Source organism: Littorina saxatilis, linkage group LG3 (assembly GCF_037325665.1).
Source record: "Littorina saxatilis isolate snail1 linkage group LG3, US_GU_Lsax_2.0, whole genome shotgun sequence".
In the NCBI taxonomy this organism is placed as follows: Eukaryota; Metazoa; Mollusca; class Gastropoda; order Littorinimorpha; family Littorinidae; genus Littorina; species Littorina saxatilis.
Window position 1 is genome coordinate 18646857 of NC_090247.1, and position 24940 is coordinate 18671796.

Sequence of the window (24940 nt, forward strand, 5' to 3'; positions counted from 1 at the left end):
TGGTTGGTCCGGTGTCAGAATAATGTGACTGGGTGAGACATGAAGCCTGTGCTGCGACTTCTGTCTTGTGTGTGGCGCACGTTATATGTCAAAGCAGCACCGCCCTGATATGGCCCTTCGTGGTCGGCTGGGCGTTAAGCAAACAAACAAAAAAAACAAGCGCCACTGCGCCCGACGGTTTGTGGCCCAGTTGACCAAACAGAAGGTCAAGGGACTGGTTTCTATCTGATCTTACAACTTTCTGTATTCTTGTCAACAATTTTCTGTGTGAACATTCATCATATTTACTTTGACATGTATTTTCCAAAAAAACTATTGATTACTCAATAATATTTCACTTAACGTGGACTGAATAGCAAACATGTTGGTGTGAACAGTTATACGGATGAGAAGAGTGTATGAGTGTGTGGTTTGTACTGGTTTTTCTTTGGCATGCATCTAGTGCAATAATTCTTGTTAAGTTGTTAAGCCAGGTGCACACACACACAAAAGTCCGTCGCGATATAACCTTCGTGGTTGAAAACGACGTTAAACACCAAATAAAGAAAAGAAACACACAAAAGTAAAGATCTGATAAGAGAACTGTGATTAGCAAAAAAAAAATTGTCTGTTTAGGGTAACCCGACCGACCCTATCGATTTGGCGCCGACCCAAAAACTTTTTTTTGATTTAAAAAAAAAGAAAGAAAAAAAAAGAGGTAAAAATGCTAAAAAGAGACATTTGGCGTTTCTTTCTCTCCCTTTCTCTCTGTTTTATTTATACGTTAGTTTTGAAACATGTATTCATCAAATATAAGAAGTGAATGTTCAGCCAACATAGCATTTACACCACACACACACACAAAACAACAAAAAAAAAACTTTACCTACCTACCGACCCTACTTTTTTGGTCATGTTACCCTAAACAGACAATTTTTTTTTTTGGCCTTAGCAAACGGAGGCCAGAAACTGTGTCGTGTCATGTATCTCTGTCCTAAATATAAAACATAATCTTCTCATTTAGACTAGCTGTCTATATTGTGCTTTTCCAAAGCGATATCACGGACACAGAAAAGTAAGTACGAATGCTTCAAAATTGTTTCAGAGTTTCCATTTCTGTTGCTTATGTGCTGGAGTATATGCATACAGTCAGTGGATAGACAATTTGGGGGGCTACTGAATTGTTGAGCGCGCGTGTGTTTTGTGTGTGTGTGTGTGTGTGTGTGTGTGTTAGTGTGCGTGCGTGCGTACCACACTAGCTGTAATTGTGTACGGGCTGGTGGTCTCCAAATGAAAGCGTGTATCAGAGGGGAGGGGAGGGGGGGGGGGGGAGGGAAGAGCATGTGACCGTGTATCCCACCTACCCCTAACACCTCAACCCTCTCTTTCTGCACCATGCAATCACAAAAAGCCTTCTCAAACCAACTTCAACACAACATCACAGTCCCCTGTGTATAAACGAAGCTGCACTTGCATTCACACGCAAATTCAATGAGCAACCATGGTAACAGTGTCAAATGCTTAGCCACGAGTCCGCCAGTTTTCTCTCACAGCCACGCAATGTGTGTTCCCACGGGCTTTGCCAGAGCAATTAAGGAAAAGTCTGTGAATTGTCGCTCACAATGCCCGAATTCGCGGGTTAGAAAACGAGACATTCTCGTGAATTGTTTTGTCGTGTTTCTGCACTGAGTCAGTGGTTGGGAGTTCTAGACACAAGAAAAAGCCTGCATATATATCTGAATCGGCGCTCACGACGCATGAAAATCGGTAACAAAACAAACACACGAAAAAAACAGAAAAAAACCCAAACAACCAACGATAAAACCACGAGAAAATCCGCATCTGTTGCTTTGTGGTGTTTCTGCTTTGAGGGCTAGTTTTGTCTCAACGCTCAACAGTTTTTCTACAGCAGGAGACGGCAGACGGAAACTCCAAGTGTTTACTCTACAGCATTTTCTGGTGGAGTGTAGGCAGAACTTTTATTCTACGTGGAAAATTCAACTTTTGTCAGCATTCCAGACAAAATGGCCACGCCTGCTTCCGTCGAGAGGGAACAGTACTGCAGCCCTACTTTCCGCCACGGATTGTATCTCAGGTCAGTACAGTGTCAGTTATTGATTTTGTTTTGTTTTGGGTTCAGTGGGTCAAGTTTTGTCTGTTTGAGAGGAGTAACTGTTGCAAGTATACGGAGGTGGAGAGCTTTGGTCTTCAGAGAGAGTACGCATGCATTCACATTCATGCAAATGTAAACACGTAACATATAAATGCACACATGGGAAAGAAACCACAGTGCCAACATTCGCTCACTCCGCCTCTCGAATGTGTCTGTCTCGCTCTCCGCATACACAGACTGAATAAAATGCACACACACAGAGACACAGACAGACACACACACACACAGAGTATAGTATCAGTATTTGAAGCGGGAAGTAAAACACAAATGTGCACCAGCTGTGTGTGTGTGTGTGTGTGTGTGTGTGCGTGCGCGCGTGCGTGTGCGTGCGTGCGTGCGTGAGTATCAGTCCGACTGTCTGTAACTGAACCCTATCAGTATACAACAACATGGTCTCTAATGTCTCTAATCGATTTCTCCCTTACACTTGAAAACAAATGCACTCAAGTTCTTGCCATACTCTTTCGTTGACACTATTGTTCCTGACATCTGAATGTAGTTAGGAGCCGTATAAGGCACTAGTCAGGGCTGCCACAGTCACACAAAATAGTATTTCTTTCAGCACAAGACCATGTGCGCACAGAAAAGATCCTGTAATCCATGTCAGAGTTCGGTGGGTATTGTCCGTTTGCGATACGCCTGAGACCTGGTTTTTTGAAATTATCTCGCAATCTACACATATTTTGCGATGACCCCAATGTGGATAAGAACATAATAAGTACGTCAAAAGTATACCTAATTTAATTTGTATTTACTATAATCCTTACTTTCGTCTGAATAAATTTTTCTTCATAAAGATTACTTAAATGAATCAAATGTTTGCCCCTTTCCAGGCCTCAACAAACCTGCAGGTCATTTTTTTCACCTGTGCCGTACTACCTTATTCGTGCATCTCGTGCTGACATCATACATGTCTCACAAACACGGAAGCTATCCAAGCGTTTGCACACCTGAACTGGTAAAGATGTTGTCTGGGGTGAAAAAGATTATTGTGAATGTGCAGAAGCTGAAAAGGGGAGCCTGTATATCACTGGAATAACGTTGCAAAAAGAGCTTGCCACGCACTTGGAATTTCAAGAACCACATTATTTAAAGCAGTGACCGATAACAACAAAAGAAATGGATTGTCGTCGAACAAGGAGCAAAAACAATAACAAACAAGCGAACACACACACACACACACACACACACACTCTCTCTCCGCTTTCTCTCTCTCTTTCTCTCTCTGTCTCTCACGCTGGAACAACATGAATAGAACACTGTATCTATAAGACAACCTCTTTCACAACAATTGTTCAAGTCAATATTTTAAGTCCGATGCGGGAAAACCCCGACACAGTCCAACCTGGATGACACAAACGTTACGCCATGAAATGCACGAGTTTGACCTCCATTTTGCAGAACTAGTCCAGGGGCCCGGACAAGGGCTTACATTTTATCATCTGGTTCAGGAAATTATGAAGACCTAATTAATACCAATCTGCCTATACTCTAAGAACGTACAAATCCTATTACTGAGGTATATTTCAAGGGAACATATTTTCTTCTTCTTCTAATATAAAAATGTTGTATAGTTTGCAAGATAAAACCGAAAAACCGTCTCTCAGGCTGATCGCAAACGAGGAATAATAGAAACACGAAAATACCAAGCATGCAACCCCCAAAAGCGGCGTGTGGCTGCTTCGTACCGTGTCTGTGTTTCAACCCCTGTTAACCAGATGCAAACGTCGATAAAGAAATGAATTACAGGGTGGGGATGTTGTAGTGTATGGTACGCTTTCGTCCGTACCTCTAGTGAATGCAGACTGTCATGGGAGTGCGGCAGCCTGGAGTTTCTTTTAGGTTGACCAGCTTTGACCCCCTGCTGCTCCCCACCGGTTTCTTACTCTCTGTCAGTCTGTTACTCCGTCTGTCTGTCTCTCTAAGCATATGAATTCTATTCTTTTGTTTCTGTTTGTCTGTCTCTGTTTCTCCGGCGCTAAGCGTGTGTGTACTAATGTGTTTTGTCCTGTCTTTTTATCTCCCTCAGCATCTATACTGAAAGGCATAAATTCTGCAAATAGTGCATTGAACGATTTTGCTCTCAAACGAAAATCAGATTGAACCTGTAATTTGTAGTTGACATCTTGAGTGTCGGAGCAAATGTTTCACGCTGTCAGAGTGCGCTTTGCAGTATTGCTGATCCAGCCACAGCTCACTGTGCTAATAAAGACAATGGGCTGAACGGGAGACAGTAACGTAAAAAAGATAGTGTATGGCCCTATAAAATGCAACTGGCTGTTTGGCTGTATCAGATATCGCAATCATGCCACGACTTGATGAAGGAGAGAGACAGCAAGCGATTGGGATGCTTAGAGCTGGCTAAAGCATTGAACGTGATGAACACTGAACGTTTTCCGAAATCATTGCGCTTGGACTCAGTCACTTTTTTTGAAAAATTGTCATTTCATGATGTTCTATTCAAAATCAATAAAGCGAAAGTTTATAAACACTAAAATGGCCAATAAATAAAATATTCAAACATTGAAAACATTCACCCCTGAGTTGATTTTTTGTGATTTTTTAAAGTTCAGTTTGCGGAATTTATGCCTCTCGGTATATATCATACTAATGTGTTTTTGTTCTGTCTGTCTCTCTGTTTATCTCTCACTCTTTTACTCTGTCTGTCTGTCTCTCTCTAAGCGTGTACATACTAAAGTGCTTTTGTTCTATTTGACCTTGACCACACCCTGACTGTTCAAAAAAAGTCGATAACAATGCCCCTTCTCCTTGTCTTCCCCACAGACTGATCCGCTCCGTGTTCAAGGAGGACAACAGCCAGCTGAAAACCGTCCTGGACGACATCGACCTGTACGACTCGGAGGAGCAGGCCAGGCGGGACCGGGAGATGGAGCGGGCCACGGAGGAGGGCATCCTCTCCCAGCTCCCCACACCCATCCTGGGCAGACTCCATATAGAGGAGAAGCAATCCAAGCTGCCCAACCTCCTGCACGAAGAACTCGTCTGCACCGCCAGACCCTTCCCCCAGGACCTCTTCCAGGACGCTGACGACGCCTTCAAGGCCCGAGTTCTTGGTGTCATGCTGGACGTTCTGCACTTTCTGGACGTCCGGGCCGAGGTGGATCAGAAGCCCACACTGGACGAGAAGGTCCGAGCGGCCACGAAGGACTACCAGGGGACTCCTCTTCACTACGCGGCGGGGAGTTCCGCTGCCGACAAGGTGTTGCTGCTGCTGGAGAAGCGCGCGGACATGAACGCCAAGGACTCCAACGACCGCAACCCCATCCAGATGTGTCCGTCCCACGCCTCCGTCCTCAACCAGGCCACGCTCGACTGCTTCTACAAAGCCAGCTACGTCAAAGATTGTCCTGGCGGTGAGACGACTGTCAGAGTTGGAAACTTGTGATCGCTGGTGGCGGGTTTATTCCCCTTTCCTTCTATCAGGCCACGCTTGACTGCTTCTACAATACAATACTGTCAGAGTTGGAAACTTGTGATCGCTGATGACGGGTTTATTTCCCTTTCCTTCAACCAGGTCACGCTTGACTGCTTCCACAATACAACACTGTCAGAGTTGGACACTTGTGATCATTGGGTGTGTTTTTTCTACCATGATTTTCCTTTTCCACGCTTGGCTGCTTCTACAAGGCAAGCAATGTCAAGGAGATTCCTAACGATGTGGATACTGTCCGAGTCGGATACTTGTGATCATTGCGTTTGTTTCTGACAGAATTTGTCCTTTCCTTTAACGACCTGGACAGTGTTAGAGTCGGACATTTGTGATTATTGCAGGCTTTTTTCTTCCACGATTTCCCCTTATCTCCAACCAGGCCACGCTTGACTGCTTCTACGAGGCCAGCTATGTCAAGGATTTTCCCGCCGGGGTGGATACTGTCAAAGTCGGACACTTGTGATCATTGTGTTTTTCTTTTACCGGTGTAACACGAGAAAATGACTCCCACGAGATTTTTACTCCGGAGTAAAAATTTCGTACGAAAATGTTACTCCCTTTACGAAAAAAGCACTCCCCCATTACACTAAAAAATTACTCCCCACGACAGGTGAGTTCCGAGTAAACATTTTGTACACAAATGTTACTCCCCTGACGAATAAAAAACGAATAAATTACTTCACCCTAACACGAGCAATTTAACTTCCCATGCCAGGTGTACGAAATTTATACTCCCTTGTCCCCTGTTAGTCTTGGGGGTGGACTGGATGGAGAGAGGGTAGTGCGACATTCGTGTGCGCGAGATCACATTATTGGCATTATCCCTTCGCCCGCACCCCATTTTAGCATACGAGATTTTTACTGGAAGTAAAAAAAATGGGGAGTAAAAATTTCGTGGAGGGAGTAATTTTTTCGTGCCTTGGGGAGTTCTTTTCTCGTACGAAAAATTTACTCGGAGTAAGAATTTTGTACGAAATTTTTACTCCGGAGTAAATTTTTCGTGGAGTAAAAATTTCGTGTTACACCAGGACTTTTCCCCTTTCATTCCACCATGCCACGCTTGGCTGCTTCGAAAATACTGTCAGAGTTGAACACTGTTGATCATTGCGGTATTTTTCCCTTTCCTTCAAGCCAGGCCACGCTTCATTGCTTAGAACTACAAGGCCAGCTACGTCTGAGTTGGACACTTGTGATCATTGTGAGTTTTTTTTCTGCCAGGATTTTCCCTTTTCCTTCAACCGTGCCACGCTTGGCTGCTTCTAAAAGAGTAATAAAAAAAACGCAAGAAGGTGTTTTATGGGAACGTTTAATCCATGAAAAAGCAAAACGTTACGTTCACAAATGTATTAAATTATTTACTGTTTTCTGTATTTATGTTTATCATTAAATTAAATAAAATCTAGTATTTTATTTACTGTTATTTTGTCATAAACCAAACGTTCCATAACACACCTTTCTTGTTTTTGTATTCTGAATTTTGGAACGTTGGCAGCCTATTTGTTTTTGGATTTGTGCTTTTGAAAGGCTAGCTATGTTAAGGCCCCCCCCCCCCCAAAAAAAAATTAGTCTGTTTACGGTAACCCGACCGACCCTATTTTTTTCCCGCGACCCTAGACTTTTTTTGGCATTTGGGAAAAAAAACCACAAAAAAAACCACGTACAAATATGGTTTTTTGGAGAAAAAAAATATCCCGACCTACCGACCCTATTTTGTTGGCCTATGTTACCGTAAACAGACCTTTTTTGTGCCTAAGGAGTCCCCTGACGATGTGGATACGGTCAGAGTCGAACACTTGTTATCTTTGCTGGTTGTTTTATTGTTTTTGTTTTTGTTTACCTGGATATTACCTGTGCTTCTTACTGATGATTTCAGGCACGAAAATTTGTGTGTTCTACATGTTACATCCTCAGTGGCATGATACTTTATATTTATTTAATTTTCACCCATTTTCTTAGTATGGACTGTGATTACATGACAAGACCAACCACGTAAAGGATTGGCATTGAATTAGACTACTGTGATTTTCTGGCGAATTAATGCATTACCTCTTCCATTCCTATAGCCCTCGCTGTTTGTTTAGTTGCCCCACTCGGTATGAGGCAAGGTGGAAACATCAGTACTGTACATGTGCCTGTCTTTGCAATCTGAGTGAATCTCAGGATTTTGACACAAAGTATACGGATGATACGGGGCATTCTTTGTGAAAATCGCTACCTCAGCACTTAGTTAGAGCGTTTTGTTGAAATTATATGTCATAATTCCATTGTGCTTATCAGATTATACGTCATCAATTCTGTGTGTTAACGTGTAAAGTGCGCGCGCGCGCGCGTGTGTGTGTGTGTGATTTTTGTGTGTGTTCCATGCTTGCCAACCACGGCTACAATCTTCAACAGATTACACGCACACACCACTTTTCATAAGCCTTTTGATAAGAAGCAGACAAGTCTAATGACACGTACAAACCTTGCGCACACTGCATATCACAAGTGTAGATCTATATTCGAGTTAGAAAAGAAGACAAGTTTATTGTACAGAACAAAACCAAAGCAGTCCATAAGCATGTCAAATTAGAAAAAGACTTTCAAGTATGACCATCGTGAAGGTGAAGAACAAACAAATGAAATCAACTCCAAAGGAAAGTAACACTTGATGCCGCATGTCACACTTTCTCTTGCAGCGTTGAAAGCAATTAAGTGTGAACGGTATCTGTTTTAGAGCTGCGCGTCAATACTCCAATATGCATGAATATAGCTATTCTGATGGACACGTGGGGGAATTCGGGGGCTGTGATTGGATGGTCTCTTCCGATCATCAAAGCATAATGCTACGGAAGTCGGCCATTTTTGCCAATATCCAAAAGCATATTGGCAATAACAAAGACGCATGGTTCCGGTTTACACTGACAACTTGAAATTCTTCTCGGGAATGTTTTTCAGCTTTACAAATGTCGATAGCATACCCTTTTCTGCTAACTTCCCGATGAAACAGGACTAAACCAATTATGTTCTGTCCCTAAACACCACAAACTGCCCAAAGTCGAAAGATGTAGTACAAACAGGGGAGTAAAACGGAACAGCCGTTTTTGTGTGCCTGTGTGAGCTCAGTTGCCGACTAACACAAACTTTCGCATTCGGCTTTTCTTATCTCGTAACTCCACACTAAATACCCCACTTCCCCTCTGAAGTATTGATGTACAACCCATGGCACTAACATTCATGTAGTCGTTTATAACTGAGGTTGAAAAATTCGCTTCATGACGAGACAAGTATAAATGCCATTCACCCAAACTGAAAACTTCTCTGCCGTCTGCTCGCGTTGTACGGATTAGCTGTTCTCTTCTCCTCCCCTTGTTGCATCCTAGTTCTTCAGTTGTTTCTAGTTTTTAGTTGATGTGTTTTGGTCTTCTTCATAAGTAGTCTTGTTCAAAATTTAAAAAACTCAAACTTCTTTTTGTTGCATACGAATGAACTAATAAAAAGCTGTTTAACAGCTGTGTTGTCAAATCGAGTTTTTTTTCCAAAGTCAGTGTGGCGCCTGCGCAAAACGTGACTAATGCGCATAAGAAACGGCGTCTGCTATCAAAACCTGAGATCAACGCATCGACGCAAAAACTGTCATTTTGTAAGTTTGGAACAACAAATCAAGGTCAGAACAGCTATATAATCGCTATTGTATTTTCAGCGTAGCAATAGGGTCCGATATTTAGAATCGAACAAGTATAATGCGACTCGTCTTCGACTCGTCGGCATTATACTTGTCTCGTCTAAATATCGGACCCTATTGCTACGCTGAAAACACAATAGCTGTTATTACTACGTTGCCGATGACTGTACATGGAAATACAGTCGGAATTGGTTATAACTTATAACAAAGATCGGTTAGTACATTTTATTTTTTTCCCGGCCGGCGCTGTTCTTATTTATCACTAAAAATAAATCGGTTAAAACGTAACCGGTAATATTTACTAATGACGTAGATCGATTATAAAGTTGTATTTGTTGTTCCCACGCAAGAAAAAGAACCGATTAGAACGTATTAAAATATTATAATAAAGCAGCGCTTCCAAGTTATAGGCTATTTTCTAAAAGTGGTCAACATCTCTCTCTCGCTCTCGCTCTCGCTCTCGTCCGATTATGACAGTACTCTCTAATGTATAGTTGAATGATAGGACGAATATGTCGTATGCAACAGAAAACTATACTTATTTGACAGCTTTTTACCATATTAACGTTAAAAAGGTGGGGAACCGGTTATAACGTATTGTTTCCTCTTATCATGGGTACGTTATAACCGATCGAACCGATTATAACCGATTCCGACTGTACCACACACTTTTAAATCACAACCAGCATGGACGAATTATCCCCAAACCCCTCACCGAAAGAAACTTCCTAGGTGTCAAAGCAGGAGCATCCACAAGTTGCCATAAGTTTTGTCAAGTTTGATTTCAGATTGACAGTCTTTCCGCATGAAATACCAGAAAGGGAAGCCATAGAAGACAATCATACTTCTAGAAGAACACAGAACGTCTAAAATAGTGAATGTGCAACTTATTCCCTCTCTGGTACCATGTCAGGTTCACTGTCTGGTGCTTGTCTGGTTCTATGTGAGGTTCCCTGTATCGTCCCCTTAATGGTTCCCTCGCACGTTCCCGTGTTGGTTTCTCATGCTGGTTAACTGTTTGATTATGTGTCCGGTTCCTCCTCTGGTTCCCATTCTCGTTCCCTTTCTGAATTGTTCCCTGTCTTGTTCCCTGCTGGTTTCTCCTGTGGTTCCCCCTCTCGTTCCCTTTCTTAATTGTTACCTGTCTTGTTCTAATCCCCTGCTGGTTTCTCACTCTGGTTCACTCTCTAGTTCTGTGTCTGGGTCCCTCGTTTGATTATAATCTGATTCCCTCTCTGGCTCCCAATCTCGTTCCCTCTCTGGTTCCCAATCTCGTTTCCTCTCTGGTTGCCAATCTCGTCCCATCTCTGGTTGCCAATCTCGTTCCCTCTGGTTCCCAATCTCGTCCCCTCTCTGGTTGCCAATCTCGTTCCCTCTGGTTCCCAATCTCGTTCCCTCTCTGGTTCCCAATCTCGTTCGATCCCTCTCTGGTTCCCAATCTCGTCCCCTCTCTGGTTGCCAATCTCGTCCCATCTCTGGCTCCCAATCTCGTTCCCTCTCTGGTTCCCAATCTCGTTCCCTCTGGTTTCCAATCTCGTCCCCTCTCTGGTTTCCAATCTCGTTCCCTCTCTGGTTGCCAATCTCGTCCCCTCTCTGGTTCCCAATCTCGTTCCCTCTCTGGTTGCCAATCTCGTTCCCTCTCTGGTTCCCAATCTAGTCCCCTCTCTGGTTCCCCATATCGTCCCCTCTCTGGTTCCCAATCTCGTCCCCTCTCTGGTTTCCAATCTCGTCCCCTCTCTGGTTCCCAATCTCGTCCCTTCTCTGGTTGCCAATCTCGTCCCTTCTCTGGTTGCCAATCTCGTTCCCTCTCTGGTTGCCAATCTCGTCCCCTCTCTGGTTGCCAATCTCGTCCCCTCTCTGGTTGCCAATCTCGTTCCTTCTCTGGTTGCCAATCTAGTCCCCTCTCTGGTTCCCAATCTCGTCCCCTCTCTGGTTCCCAATCTCGTCCCCTCTCTGGTTCCCAATCTCGTCCCCTCTCTGGTTCCCAATCTCGTCCCCTCTCTGGTTCCCAATCTTGTTCCCTCTCATATACCCCTGTCGGGTTCTCACACTGATTCGCTCTCTGGTTCTGTGTCTGGTTCCCTCGTAACTTTTCACTCTGGCTCGCTCAACGGTTGCCAGTCTGGTTCCGTCTTCGATTTCAACTCAGGTTTCCTGTATTGTTCGCTCACTTGTTCGCTGTTAAGTTCCCTTCCGGGTCGTCTATCGGATACCCACTCTACTTCCATGTCTGGTTCCCACTGTGGTTCCCACTGTGGTTCCCTGTCCTGTTCCCTCGTTAACCTTTTCGCCCTACCCCCCTCCCTGTCACGTGCACCCGAGAGCCAGCCAGCGAACACTTTCTGAACCATATCCTCCGTTGCATCGGGAAACAGTTTCCTCACCGATTCTGAAAACAAGCACCAAGAATGATTTACTGTTCACAAAAACTGTCCTCTGTAGCATCGGGATACAGTTTCCTCACCGATTCTGAAAACAAGCACCAAGAATCATTTACTGTTCACAAAATCTGTCCTCGGTAGCATCGGGAAACAGTTTCTTCGCCGATTCTAAAAACAAGCACTAAGAATGATTTACTGTACATAAAAACTGTCCTCTGTAGCATCCTGATACAGTTTCCTCGCCGATTCAGAAAACAAGCACCAACACACATACAGACACACACACTGGACGAGGCATATCATCATGAATGTGACCGGAAAACACTTACCGTGGACCACCCCCATCACGTTCGTGTATGCCCCCATACACAGCTTTCCCCTTTGGCCGGTCAAGTTGAACTTCCTGGCCAAAGGCACTGACAATACCCTGGCGAGCACCTCTCTCGCGCACTTCTTGTAATCGGCACCGCCTACGTTCCCCAGGTGACCGACCTACAGAAAAAAGTATGCCTATTGTTATCGGATCACGCATTGTTGACTCACGTTTGAAAAACGTGGTTCAATGTTTTGGCAATTGTTGTACGTCTGTCCGTGTGTGTGTGTGTGTGTGTGTGTGTGTGTGTGTGTGTGTGTGTGTTTATGTGTGTATGTGCATGCCAGTGTGTGTGTGTGTGTGTGTGTGTGTGATCAGAAAACTAACCTTTCTGGAAAATTAATATCACTCTTCTCTGGACTTTCGAATACGCTAGCCTCTTTAATTTTTCTACGTGTGTCTTTTCCTTCAACCCCCCCCCCCCCCCCCCCCTTCAGTTTTCCTGTACGTAACCTCTGTAAATATTTACCCCTATCTTAAAAAACCTTCCTTTTTAAGGCCAATATTTCAACTTTGTTTGTTTGTTTGTTTGCTTAACGCCCAGCCGACCACGAAGGGCCATATCAGGGCGGTGCTGCTTTGACATTTAACGTGCGCCACACACAAGACAGAAGTCGCAGCACAGGCTTCATGTCTCACCCAGTCACATTATTCTGACACCGGACCAACCAGTCCTAGCACTAACCCCATAATACCGGATGCCAGGCGGAGCAGCCACTAGATTGCCAATTTTAAAGTCTTAGGTATGACCCGGCCGGGGTTTGAACCCACGACCTCCCGATCACGGGGCGGACGCCTTACCACTAGGCCAACCGTGCCGGTCAATATTTCAACTATTTCGGAGGTTTAAGAAGGGACGATATACAAAGGGAAGTAAGCGTTTTAAATGCAAACGACATGTGCCAAAGAGTTAGTCAGTAGCGAGAGTTATGCGAAACCAATCTGGCACCTGAGAGAATAATAACAAGCATTGAAATGAACAAGCGACTTTTATCCTCAATTTTCTTTTTGTATGGGGAAGTTTCACAGTGCAATGGAACCTCCCCTTCAGGACCTCCAAAAATCTGAAAAAATAGGTCTTTAAAATAAAAGGAGGGAGTCTTAAAATGGGGGTAAATTTACAGAGGTTGTGAACAGAAAGTCTAAAAAAACAGGGTCTTAAAATGGAGGGGGTCTTACATTGGGAGGTCTGTTTGTATTGTTCATCAACTTTATGGGCTAAAACTCCCGCGGCATTTACGTGTAAGACCGTTTTGACCCCGCCATTAAGGCAGCCATACGCCGCTTTCGGAGGAGTTGGGGTGTCTTAAAAGGGGGGTTCCACTGTACCATTCGTTTGCGAACTTCCACATCCAGCAAGACATCCTCCAGGTCGATAAGGTCCTTTTCGGTGAGAAGGGGGAAGTGGATCCCCTCGGGCATGGCGTGTTCCGAGCTATCCTCCACACTAGCACCTTGACAAATGATAAAACATATTCTACATAAATGAAAAGCAAATGCGCGTACAAAAACGCTCCACTCCAAGATGTTCATTTAAAACCGTAAAACCAACCACATTCCGCGTAAACTAAGGCAACAACTCCCAACAAAATCTTCACTTCCATCCCCATTTGGACATTCCGCAACAACAACAACAGTTTTCCAGAACTATAACACGATCATACTTCATATGTGTTCTTTGTTTGCAGGTCTGTCCAGAGTTTTGTCCCCTCCCCCCCCCCCCCCCCAATGCCACATAGCATATTAACTCTACCTGTCCCAAGATTGGCCAATTGGTCCTAAGAGGACGTTAAAACTAATGAGTCAGTCAGACCTTGACGAATAGCCGCCAGGTAGTCCAGCTGCCGTCCGTTGGACCGGACTGCGGCCAGAAGTTCCTGCCTCTCGTCCTCAGACGCACGCTGACGCAGAGCCAAGCGGTCGATTTTCCTGCCGTTGGATCGCACTTCGGCTAGCAAGGACTCGAAGCAGTCAAAAAGCCCTTCCAGATAGGGCCCCACGATCTGCCGGACCTCGCTCGGAGGCCTTGGCAGGGCCTGAAACATTCACAATAAATTCAATAATAATAATAATAATAATAATAATAATACGAGATTTCATAACGCGCACATATCTCACCACAATGCGACTCAAGGCGCACTCATACACATTCTTTCGCATTGACAACTCATGCACACTCATATACACTTTCGCATAAATTACATGAAGATGACAATCCGGGCTACAGAAACAATATGCTTTTGTACTGCCACAGTGAAACCCCCCCTTTCAAGACTGACTTTGCTTGTTCATATTTTCTGTTCATAAGCTCTGTAAACTTACCTCATTTTTAAGACTCCCTCCTTTTCAAGGCCTAGCTAATTTTCTCAATTTTGTTAAAGTCATAAAAGGGGGGTTCCACTGTACTCTGATATAAACTTGGGGGGATGCGGGGTATGTCGCGCATCGCCCTATGTCAGTTCTAAGACCCCATTGCTACGGAAGTGTAATGTCATGGATATTTATTCCACAGTCCCGCTTCTTTCCATCTGTTAAAGGTACTGAACTTGTCAAATCCAGGTGCACGGAGCCCCTGGGGCTTTTAGTCATACCTCAGGCAGCTATCCGTTAGAAGAACTACCAAGTTTCATTGACTTGCACCCAAAGAGTCAAGAACTGCGATTTTTTTACGAATTAATTTCGTACTCGCACCCGGCTGGTCTTGACCTATTTTTGGATCTAAATTTAGATCAGGTAGATCACCACATCATGCACAAAAAGACACGTCACTAGCAAACTATGTCAGACATCATCATGAGTTTGTGTAAAACAAAATGGAGGCCGGAATCACTTAGTTGAAACGAACTCCGACCAAACACCACGTAATTACTAGGTTAATTTATGTACTCGCGTGAACAAGAAACTGTCGAGCTTCACAGATGTCGTCTTTGGGTAGTTTTGGGTTTGTTTTACTACCATAGGAGAATTTTTGAATTGTAAATGCACTCAGCTGCAACAAAAACGCAAAACGAAGGCTGTGAGCTGCACTGGGCCTTTAAGTATTCTACACATCATAAACAAAACTAGACAGTTGCGCTTGAGTGCATATCTTTGTGATGAGGCCGTGTATTCTAAAATCAGTTATATGACTGGAAAGGCTAGACATTTTCATGTTGGGACATTTGGCCGAAACTGTCAGAAAGCTTTAGGACATCTTGGAAAATGTTCGGCTATTATTTTGGCTCATCCAAAGTCACCACAACATTGAAGCACAAGACTCAAGAGGGGAACATCAATACATAATATCATTGTCTTTGGAACACAGATTACAGGGGCAGACCAGTTAAAGCCAGAGGGGTGGGGGTTGCAACCTGGGGTCCAGGGTCCCGTTGGGGGGTCTGGGGGGCAAAGCCCCCCTGAAGCTAAAGAATTTTAGCTATTTTATAAACAAATTGTGGCTTATCCTTGATTTTAAACAGCATGATCATCTGGTTTATCTTCACTGATATCTGCTCCCGACATCATATAGGATGGTTAGAAGGAAGACATGTCGCATACTGTTCTTCCTCCGGCTTTATAGAAGAAAAAAAGAAGAAAAAATTCGCAGACAGAATTTTTTTTATTTTTTATTTTTTTTTTTTTTTTTTGGGGGGGGGGGGGGCGTCTGGAACCGTCGTAACATTCCCCCTAATCCGCCCCTGGACTATATGTTGCATACTGCAACTGAAACAATCAGCTTTGCTGATTTAACAACAACAGACACCATGCAGTTCTCTGATACTTTTTCAAACCTTTAACTTTAATTTCTTGAAAGTAAAATTCTTGCAATCTTGTGCAAATCTTGACAAGCCTTGGGAAACATGACTGGTAAAACACCAATAAAAGACCGTGTATGGTGAGCTATTCGCTTGAAAACCACGATTTGGAGGACGCTTTTCATTCTCTGGCTCAGCAGATTTCTATTCGCGGTGACTATCGTCTGCTATGTCGTCTGCTTCGATCGACTCGACAAAACTACTAGCACTCATACTGACACTGTCCACATTCGCAGTAGCAAACCTTGGCCAATTTAGGTTTTTTTTCCTTTTTTGGTTGCGACATGATGTTCAAATTCAAATCGAAAGCACTGACTGACTGATAATCTATCGCAAACCGGCGAACGCAAACGCTGAGAGTGTGGTTTCCCTTTTCCTTTGTCTAAGGAAACCACTCTGGCATCTATAAATTTTGTCAATGGCTTCCGTTCAAAACATCGATGTTTTGTTTTTGGTATTCGCAAAGGAAATAAACGTCAGTCAGTTGACTAAGTACATCGGCAGCAGTTTTAGCAACCAAAGCCTGACAAATACAAAAAACTGGACAAACTTTGGCCGATTCAGGCGAATACTCTTCGGACATTTGGCCGATAGGGACATGAAAGTTTCGGCCAAAGTAAAAAAAAATCGGCGATTGGCCGAAGGGCCGACCCAAACGACACCCCTGGAAAGGCAATTGATTCTCCTTCCATATTCAACAATCAGATTGATTGTAAATGACGTAGTGTCTCTACAGTGGAACACAGAAACACCCAAAATCGAACTTCCAAAAGTAAGGTTCCCGCGTTAAATTCGACACAAAACCAGAATCGCTTAAGTGGAACATGTTCTACACACACACACACATATGCACATACACGCAAACATTAGTTAAATTGTTGTTGAATAAAAAAGTAATTTAATGGAAATGTAACCTGTAATGTAAAAGAAAACAAAATTAAAATTTCATTAAAAAAAAAAGACCAATGAAGAAGGATATGCTCGCCGCCCAAAAAGAAAGAAAGAAAAAAATAAAAATAAAAAAAAAGACGAAAGAGGCAAAAAAAGATGGGTTGAAGCAGCCTTGCATGCAACTGAGGTCAAAAAAAAAAAAAAAAAAAAAAGTGGAACATGTTCTACACGTATTTCAAGGGGAACGCGGGTGTCCAGGGGTGACGTGCACGAAAAAGTTACCATCCGAATGGGTGCCAGCAGTGGGGTCGGATTGGCTGAAACTGAGGTGTGCGTATGACTCCAAGCAATCCGGCCACGCGGCTAGCTCCCGTTCGGGTGTTCACTTTTCCGTGCACCTTTTATGATTTTTAACATAAAAAGTTGTTACTGTTTAAACTTACAAGTCTTGGCCGCTTGCTAGTGCCGGGAGATGGCGCCACCTCAGGGCGTTGTTTGTGTGACCCTGACCTTGGGACTTGTCTCTGAGTGACGACAGGGGTGGTGAAGAGGGGAGTTGGGGAGCGGGCAGGAGAAGCGGGACTGGAAGAGCGGCTGGAGCCGCTAAAGCTGTGCATGCTGTTCTCCGCTGATGGCATTCTCAACATCATTCTAGTGTGTGGCGAATTTTCAGGACTCCTGAAATATAAATACCGTCAAATGCTATTTTTTCGCACGAACGCACGCACGCATACGGCACACGCACGCACGCGAGCACACAAACACATCCACATACACAGACACACCCAGGCACACGCGCGCGCAGAGACAGACGGCCACACAACAAGAAGGAAGGAAGGCGCACAAACCGTGACCGATGTCGGTTCCGCTTCCTGTGGTGTCTGTCTGTCATAGGCTCTCCATGACTGCCGCGAGTGGTTGAACAGCGCAGGCCCGACATCCCGAATGCTTCGTGTTCTGCAAACATCATTTTCAGTTATAAATCACTAAAGGAAGCAAATCATATCTAATTTACTAGATGATTACCCGCTTCGCCGGGAAGAAGTAGAGCCGAATACCCGGCTTCGCCGGGTACCCGGCTTTACCGGGAAGAAGTAGAGGAATACCCGGCTTCGCCGGGATGAAAGCGTTGTGGACAGTGACCTTCTAAAAATAGTAACGGGAATATCCGGCTTTGCCGGGATGAAAGCGTTGTGGACAGTGACCTTCTAAAAATAGTAACGTGAATATGGATTGACGCCACACGAAGGAAGGGAGATAAACGCGCAAAACACTGGAGAGGATAAGGAAGAGTTACTGCGAATGGATCTGGGAAGATGAACAGAAAAACCAAAATCGGTTCAGCGCTGCGCGCTGAGAGCACGTGTTGAAAATTCTCATCGACCAGGTTGTGTCCGGGGTCTACCTGAATAAGCCCACCAAATTTGAAGCAGATCCATCGAGAACTTTGGCCGTGCATCGCGAACACACACACACACACACACACACACACACACACACACACACACACACACACACACACACACACACAGGTCGTATATATATATATACTAGATGATTACCCGCTTCGCCGGGTACCGGCTTCGCCGGGAAGAAGTAGAGCCGAATACCAGGCTGCGCCTGGGACCCGGCTTTGCCGGGTATACGCCGGCTTTGCCGGCGCACGAAGGAAAGGAGATAAACGCGCAAAACACTGGAGACCTTCTAAAAATAGTAAGGTGCAGTGACCTTCTAAAAATAGTAACGTAGTAACGGGAATATGGATTGACGCCACACGGAGGAAGGGAGATAATCGCGGCTGAAAACACTGGAGAAGATAAGGAAGAGTTACTGGTAGTGGATCCCGACAACAAAAAACAAAAACAAAAAAAATCGGTTCAGCGCGCACAGCGCTGCGCGCTGAGAGCACGTGTTGAAATATCTCATCGATGAGGTTGTGTCCGGGGTGTAGCTGAATACGGTGTCCAAATTTGAAAAAGATCCACCGAGAACTTTGGCCGTGCATCGCGAACAGACAGACAGACAGACAGACAGACAGACAGACAGACGGACACTAGTCGTATATATATATAGATATAGATAGATGCTTTTGATGTTGGCTCTCCCTGTTATCATAGTGTTACATTGGTGCAACCCAGTTTCCTATCCCTCTAAATATAGGTCCCTGGTGCAACGTAAAACGTGTGGGAAAGAGAGAATAGAATTGAATTTTATTTTTTTAAAGGATTTAGATTTAACTTGAGTCTATGCGAGAGAGAGAGAGAGAGAGAGAGAGAGAGAGAGAGAGAGAGAGAGAGAGAGAGAGAGAGAGAGAGAGAGAGAGAGAGAGAGAGAGAGAGAGAGAGAGAGCATAGACCAGTTATCCTGGACCGCCAACTAGCTCTCTCTCCGCTCTTTCTCTCTATTACGAGGTAGCGCCTCTCGCATTTAGGAACCTACGCTTACATGGCCTTTCAGAAATCAGGGGGACGTCATATCCGGTGTCGATTGTAAACATGGACGAAGTTGCCGAGGTAAGTTCTGAAAATGCTAAAATAAACTCAGCAAAAGTGCATATGGAACATGTTTTTCGATGAGTTTTGTTAAGTTTAGTTTGGAGTCTTGGAAAATCCAGTTCATTGTCACCTCCCATTGTCACAAATAACCGGAGCGTGCTTTCTTTTCACTGTCTTCGAATCGCTGGCCTCCGTCGCGATATAACCATCGTGGTTGAAAACGACGTTAAACACCAAATAAAGTAAAGTAAAGAATCGCTGGCCTTTCAAACCGGACGTGACGCCGCGCCCCTGAAAGTCGAGAGTCGTAACCTCGAAGGGTCACGTGACGAGTTGGCGGTCCAGGCTATTTGGTCTATAAGTGGGGAGAGAGAGCTCGAGAGAGAGAGACACACACACCGTGACTGACACATTCACACAGACTGAGAGACGGACCGAGAGAGAGACAGAGACAGACACACAGACTGACACAGACTGACAGAGAAAGCCGATTGAGGGTGAGCGAGTGAGAGAGAGCCTGAGAGAGAGAGAGAGAGAGAGAGAGACACACACACACACACACACACACACACACACACACACACAGAAAGACAGACAGACAGGCAGAGAGAAAAGGGCCGATAACTTGTGGGATATAGGCCCTAACCTTCCACATACAGGTGTATATCTTCGGGGGGAAGGGGCTAGTCCAACTCAGTCTAACGTCAAACAGCCTGCGGTGCGCTACACACAACTAACACTCACTGCTATTATGCTGGTAATCTCACGGTGTCACTTGAAACTAGCAAAACTATATGAAACTAGTATGAAACTACGAAGCTGACGCAACGACTGACATCGCTCCCACCAAAACGGAACACACTGACAAAAGATAGTTCTGAAGCATAGCACCATTTATTTTACGTTATTCAGACACCATAAACCAGGGCACGTGTTCACACCACACGATCATAGGCAAAGGGACTGAACACTGAACAAAACCCACGTTATCTGAGAACGTGTGGCACTACTGTATCGTTTAAACTGGTAACCAAGACCATAGACCTATATCTGAGAGCAACCAGCACACAAGTACGACAACAAAAAGACATACGCATACGTGCCGATGTCTAAAGCGTTGTGGTAATCCGGCTATACGTAGCGTTCATTAATTAATGCATATTGTTTGCATGAGCCAATAATGTTATAAAACTGTACCTAGGGGGATATAATAACGATTGGCTGTAGCTTTCGAACACAGAAAAAATTATTTCAGTATTGCAAAGTGGTGTTGATAGTGTCGAATGTAAACAGAACAGTCTCAAAGTGAAAGTGGATGTTTTCCGGAAATTGCGAAGTTAACAAGAATCACAGGCGGAAGGTATCGTCCACTGGACTACAACTATCACAGAAAGACTACAAGGTACGTCACTCACCTTCGAGTCTTCTGTGTTCTTGGAGTCGCTTCCTGGGGAAAAATATTGTTCAAGACAGTTTGCCTCTTCCTACAGTCTGTGTAAGGTCAAATAAATACAGTTGAATGATTGTTTGAACTGTATGTAGCTTTAATTTTCAGCTTCCGTCCCTTGCAGGTTGTTTTTAACCATCATTTGGACGAATCTTCGTTTGCGAGCCGCTAATATCCACTTCGTTTCAAATCATGCATCCGCACCGAATATGCATACCAGCGCTCATTGGTCTAAAACATATGTAAATATTGTGCAGCAAAGGGAAGCTACCCACGGGAAAATAATAATCGAATATCCTGTTATTAACCAATGAGCGCTGGTATGCATATTCGGTGCGGATGCATGATTTGAAACGAAGTGGATATTAGCGGCGAAGGTGAGTGACGTACCTTGTAGTCTTTCTGTGACTGGTAGTAGTCCAGTGGACGATACCTTCCGCCTGTGCAAGAATACAGAAAAGCGCGCTTTCCTGCTTAGCACAATACGCTACCGCACTAACTTCTGGCGTGAGTCAATATCACTACGTTTTGCACGTGGAAGGTGAGCGATTTCCTTCACGCGGGGCCGGATTGACGAAGCTGTACTGTCTGTGTTGACGGTCTAAAAATAGCCCAAGTGCTGGAGAACTGTTGCTAAACATAGCAATAAAGAATTAATTATTTCTCGTAATTGGTAAGGACTTCAAACCTAAAACTTTGCAGGAAGCTTAATTTATACATCCCCGCAACGATGGGAAAAGCCCTGGAAGTAATTAAACTAATTAAACAGGACTTTAAAGCCTGATCAGATCTGACACAGTAAGCCGCCGAACAGTTTACACAGATAAAATGACACATACGCTGATACAGACCGCAGCGAGGCGCAGATCGTTCTTTGTGTACTCCCGGTTCGCTCACTGAAACATTGGCCGAGCCGCGCGTGTAGTGTGTAGCTGTGTGGCTGTGTGGCGGGTTGGCAGTGGGCACAATGTGGGGCCCATATTCTCACAGCTGCGCGCCAGCTCTGCTGCAGACGGGAAAGACTTGTATGGCGGGCCGCTTGCCGCAACACACACACACACACACTGTTATATCGAGGTCTCTCGCGGCGATTCTTGAGAGTGACGTGGCTGGCGGGCACAGGCACATAACATTGTAAATAGCCTGGCATATCTTAAGAAGTTTCATAATTATTGGCATTTTGCTCTAGTTAGCGATTGTACGTGCCTGCACGTGCCTCTGACGGTGTGTGTGTGTGTGTGTGTGTGTGTGTGTGTGTGTGTGTGTGTGTGTGTGTGTGTGTGTGTGGTGTCGTGTGTGTGTGTGTGGTGTGGTGTGGTGTGTGTGTGTGTTGTGGTGTCGTGTGTGTGTGTGGTGTGGTGTGGTCAAGTGTGTGTGTGTGTGTTGTGGTGTCGTGTGTGTGTGTGTGTGTGGTGTGGTGTGTGTGTGTAGTGTGGTGTCGTGTGTGGTGTGGTGTGGTGTGTGTGTGTGTTGTGGTGTCGTGTGTGTGTGTGGTGTGGTGTGTGTGTGTGAGGTGTGGTGTGGTGTGTGTGTGTGGTGTCGTGTGTGTGTGTGTGGTGTGTGTGTGGTGTGTGTGTGGTGTGGTGTGTGTTGTGGTGTCGTGTGTGTGTGTGTGTGTGTTGTGGTGTCGTGTGTGTGTGGTGTGGTGTGGTGTGTGTGTGTGTGTGTGTTGTGGTGTCGTGTGTGTGTGTGTGTGGTGTGTGTGTGTGTGTTGTGGTGTCGTGTGTGTGTGGTGTGGTGTCGTGTGTGTGTGGTGTGGTGTGTGTTGTGGTGTCGTGTGTGGTGTGGTGTGTGTGTGTGGTGTGTGTGTTGTGGTGTCGTGTGTGTGGTGTGGTGTGTGTGTGTGGTGTGTGTGTGTGTGTGGGTGGTGTGGTGTGTGTGTGTGGTGTGGTGTGTGTGTGTTGTGGTGTCGTGTGTGCGTGTGGTGTGGTGTGTGTGTGGTGTGGTGTGTGTGTGTGGTGTGGTGTGTGGTGTGTGTGTGTGTGTGTTGTGGTGTCGTGTGTGTGTGTGTGTGTGGTGTGGTGTGTGTGTGTGGTGTGGTGTCGTGTGTGTGTGTGTGGTGTGGTGTGTGGTGTGGTGTGTGTGTGTGTGTTGTGGTGTGTGTGTGTGTGTGTGGTGTGTGTGTGTGGTGTGGTGTGTGTTGTGGTGTGTGTGTGTGTGTGTGGTGTGGTGTGGTGTGTGTGTGTGGTGTGGTGTGTGTGGTGTGGTGTGTGTGGTGTGGTATGTGTGTGTGTGCACGGTGTGTGTGTGTGTGGTGTGGTGTGTGTGTGTGTGGTGTGGTGTGGTGTGTGGTGTGGTGTGTGTGTGTGTGGTGTGTGGTGTGGTGTGTGTGTGTGGTGTGTGTGTGTGGTGTGGTGTGTGTGGTGTGGTGTGTGTGTGTATGTGTGTGCGCGCGCGCGAGTGTGGCCGCGTGCGTGTTTGAGCGTGCGTGTTTGTGTGTGTGTGTGTGCGTGTGTGTGTGTGCGATGGTGTTTGATCATTAAAGGCAGAGTAAGCCTCCCGTAAACCATCACAGATACGGTCAGGCTTTTACACACAGTACAAACACCATTTCATTTAAACACTCACCAATTGAGAACATCCTAGGTGCCCTCCGTAAAGAGCGAACAATTTTCAAAGAATTTATTTTTGCGTGGTTTATCTTACCCCTGAGCCATCGTGAACCCGTGTGATCCAGTTTTCCCTTTTCACAATGCAGTCGTCATAGTTAGTCGTTTGAATGCGACTCGACGTGAGCTTATCTACAATAGCACGTTTTTTTTATGCACGAAACAACGGCTGTGGTTCACAAGAACTCTAGCGATGGCTTTTGACTGTTGAGAGGAACGGCGATTTGCACTGAAAAACCGGCCGTCGTCTGCTACGACCCTTGCGTGACCCTGCTTCCGGGCTTTTCTTTTTTTAAACTTTCACAACTTCGAATTGTTCTGATCTTGTCTTGATGAAAAACGAATTCTTTTATGATTAAAGAATGTTTGTGTAACAAGCTGTCAATTTATTATTTAGATTTTAAAAGTTAGGTCTAGCGCAAAAACGAGGCGCCGTTGTTGTTAACGGAACAAGTCTACGAAAATAAATTCTTTGAAAATGTCTCACGCTCGACAGAAAGCAGCCAGGATGTTCCCGTTCGGTGAGCGTTCAAATGGAAGTATGCTTGTACTGTATTTAGACGCTCGGGGAGCTCTGTGATGGTTTACGGGAGGCTTACTGTGCCTTTAATGTTTAGCGATTTGTGTGATTGTAGTTGATAACAATCGATTTATTTGAATGTGCATTGTGTACGTGATGGTGTTTTTATATATTTGAAGATTCTTCAAGTTAAACCAGAGGTTAAACGTGTTGTTGCTGTTATGACAATAATTATATTGAAGATTGATTGTACGGTTCTTAGAACTATTAGGATTTGCGCCATATAGATACCCTCATTACATGATTATTTGTTGTCGCCGAATCGAGCTTGTCCGTGTCGCGCTGAGCTTTCCTCTGTTCGAGCATGATTTCAACGAAGTTTTGCGGATGTCGCATTGTTTTTCTTTTTCGCGTCTGTAGTTGCAGTTTCGTTATACTTACCGTTTGGCTGTAGTTATTCTGTGGCTTCTGTGGCTGTGGTTTAGTCATGTAACAACACTGTGGTGTTTCTTCACCGACATCAATCCAAGTCAGTTTATTTGGTGTTTAACGTCGTTTTCACTGAACTACTCTTGACGTCACTCAGTAGAGGCTGTGTCTCCTTCCTCCTCCTATCAGTAACGTCTCTTCGCCCAAAACGCCCGAATAGACAGAATGGACACTAGACAAACTGCTAATCTAACCAGAGGTCTGTAGCTGGAAAAAAATGTTGTTCCGCCGAAAAAGCAAAAGTGTCCGCCGAAAAAATAAAGGGGGGTGGCACATAAAAAAAGCACCGGTTACTTTTGCCTTTGCGCAAAAGTCCGCGTAAACTTTCCGTACTTTGTTCACGCACTGCCTCAGTTAGCCTACTTGAACTTTTATGTTTGAGAGTAAACCAGATTGCACAAATTGTGTTACAAGTTATATTTTCCTGTTTGTCTCAACAGATCAATTTTTTTAACAAATTTAAACCATACAATACATGTATATTATATATATATATTTTTTTTTAAATGGGTACTAAAAACCCTGATTCTAAAAACAGAATTTAATGGCAAACTTGGAGCTCAGATGACACCAGATTGTACCATCTGGGTTCTTTGGAGAATTTTTTTCCGGGGGTGGGGGGGGGGGGCATGCCCCCGGACCCCCCTAGTAAGGCTATAGGCGCTTTGCGCCGT

General features: G+C 44.7%; 2 protein-coding genes across 3 annotated transcripts; one reads left to right on the forward strand and one right to left on the reverse strand.

The window, feature by feature from the left end:
* Window positions 1–1727: 1727 nt before the first annotated feature.
* Window positions 1728–6352, forward strand: LOC138961796 (uncharacterized). Its single transcript, XM_070333469.1, has 2 exons — window positions 1728–2074; window positions 4937–6352. The coding sequence occupies exons 1-2, from the start codon at window positions 2004–2006 to the stop codon at window positions 5556–5558; spliced, it is 693 nt and encodes a 230-aa protein (XP_070189570.1). The 5' UTR covers window positions 1728–2003; the 3' UTR covers window positions 5559–6352.
* Window positions 6353–11170: 4818 nt separating this feature from the next.
* LOC138960873 (uncharacterized) lies at window positions 11171–21652 on the reverse strand. 2 transcript variants are annotated; one of them, XM_070332509.1, is made up of 7 exons: window positions 21500–21652; window positions 17555–17663; window positions 17150–17384; window positions 13835–14057; window positions 13351–13475; window positions 11978–12140; window positions 11171–11656 (listed from the first exon to the last, which is right to left on the reverse strand). In XM_070332509.1, exons 2-7 carry the CDS (start codon window positions 17644–17646, stop codon window positions 11361–11363), a joined length of 1134 nt encoding a protein of 377 aa, XP_070188610.1. In that variant the 5' UTR covers window positions 17647–17663; window positions 21500–21652; the 3' UTR covers window positions 11171–11360. The 2 variants fall into 2 exon arrangements, with proteins under 2 accessions (XP_070188610.1, XP_070188609.1); XM_070332508.1 differs by having other exon boundaries at window positions 21488–21652.
* Between the last annotated feature and the right edge of the window lie 3288 nt (window positions 21653–24940).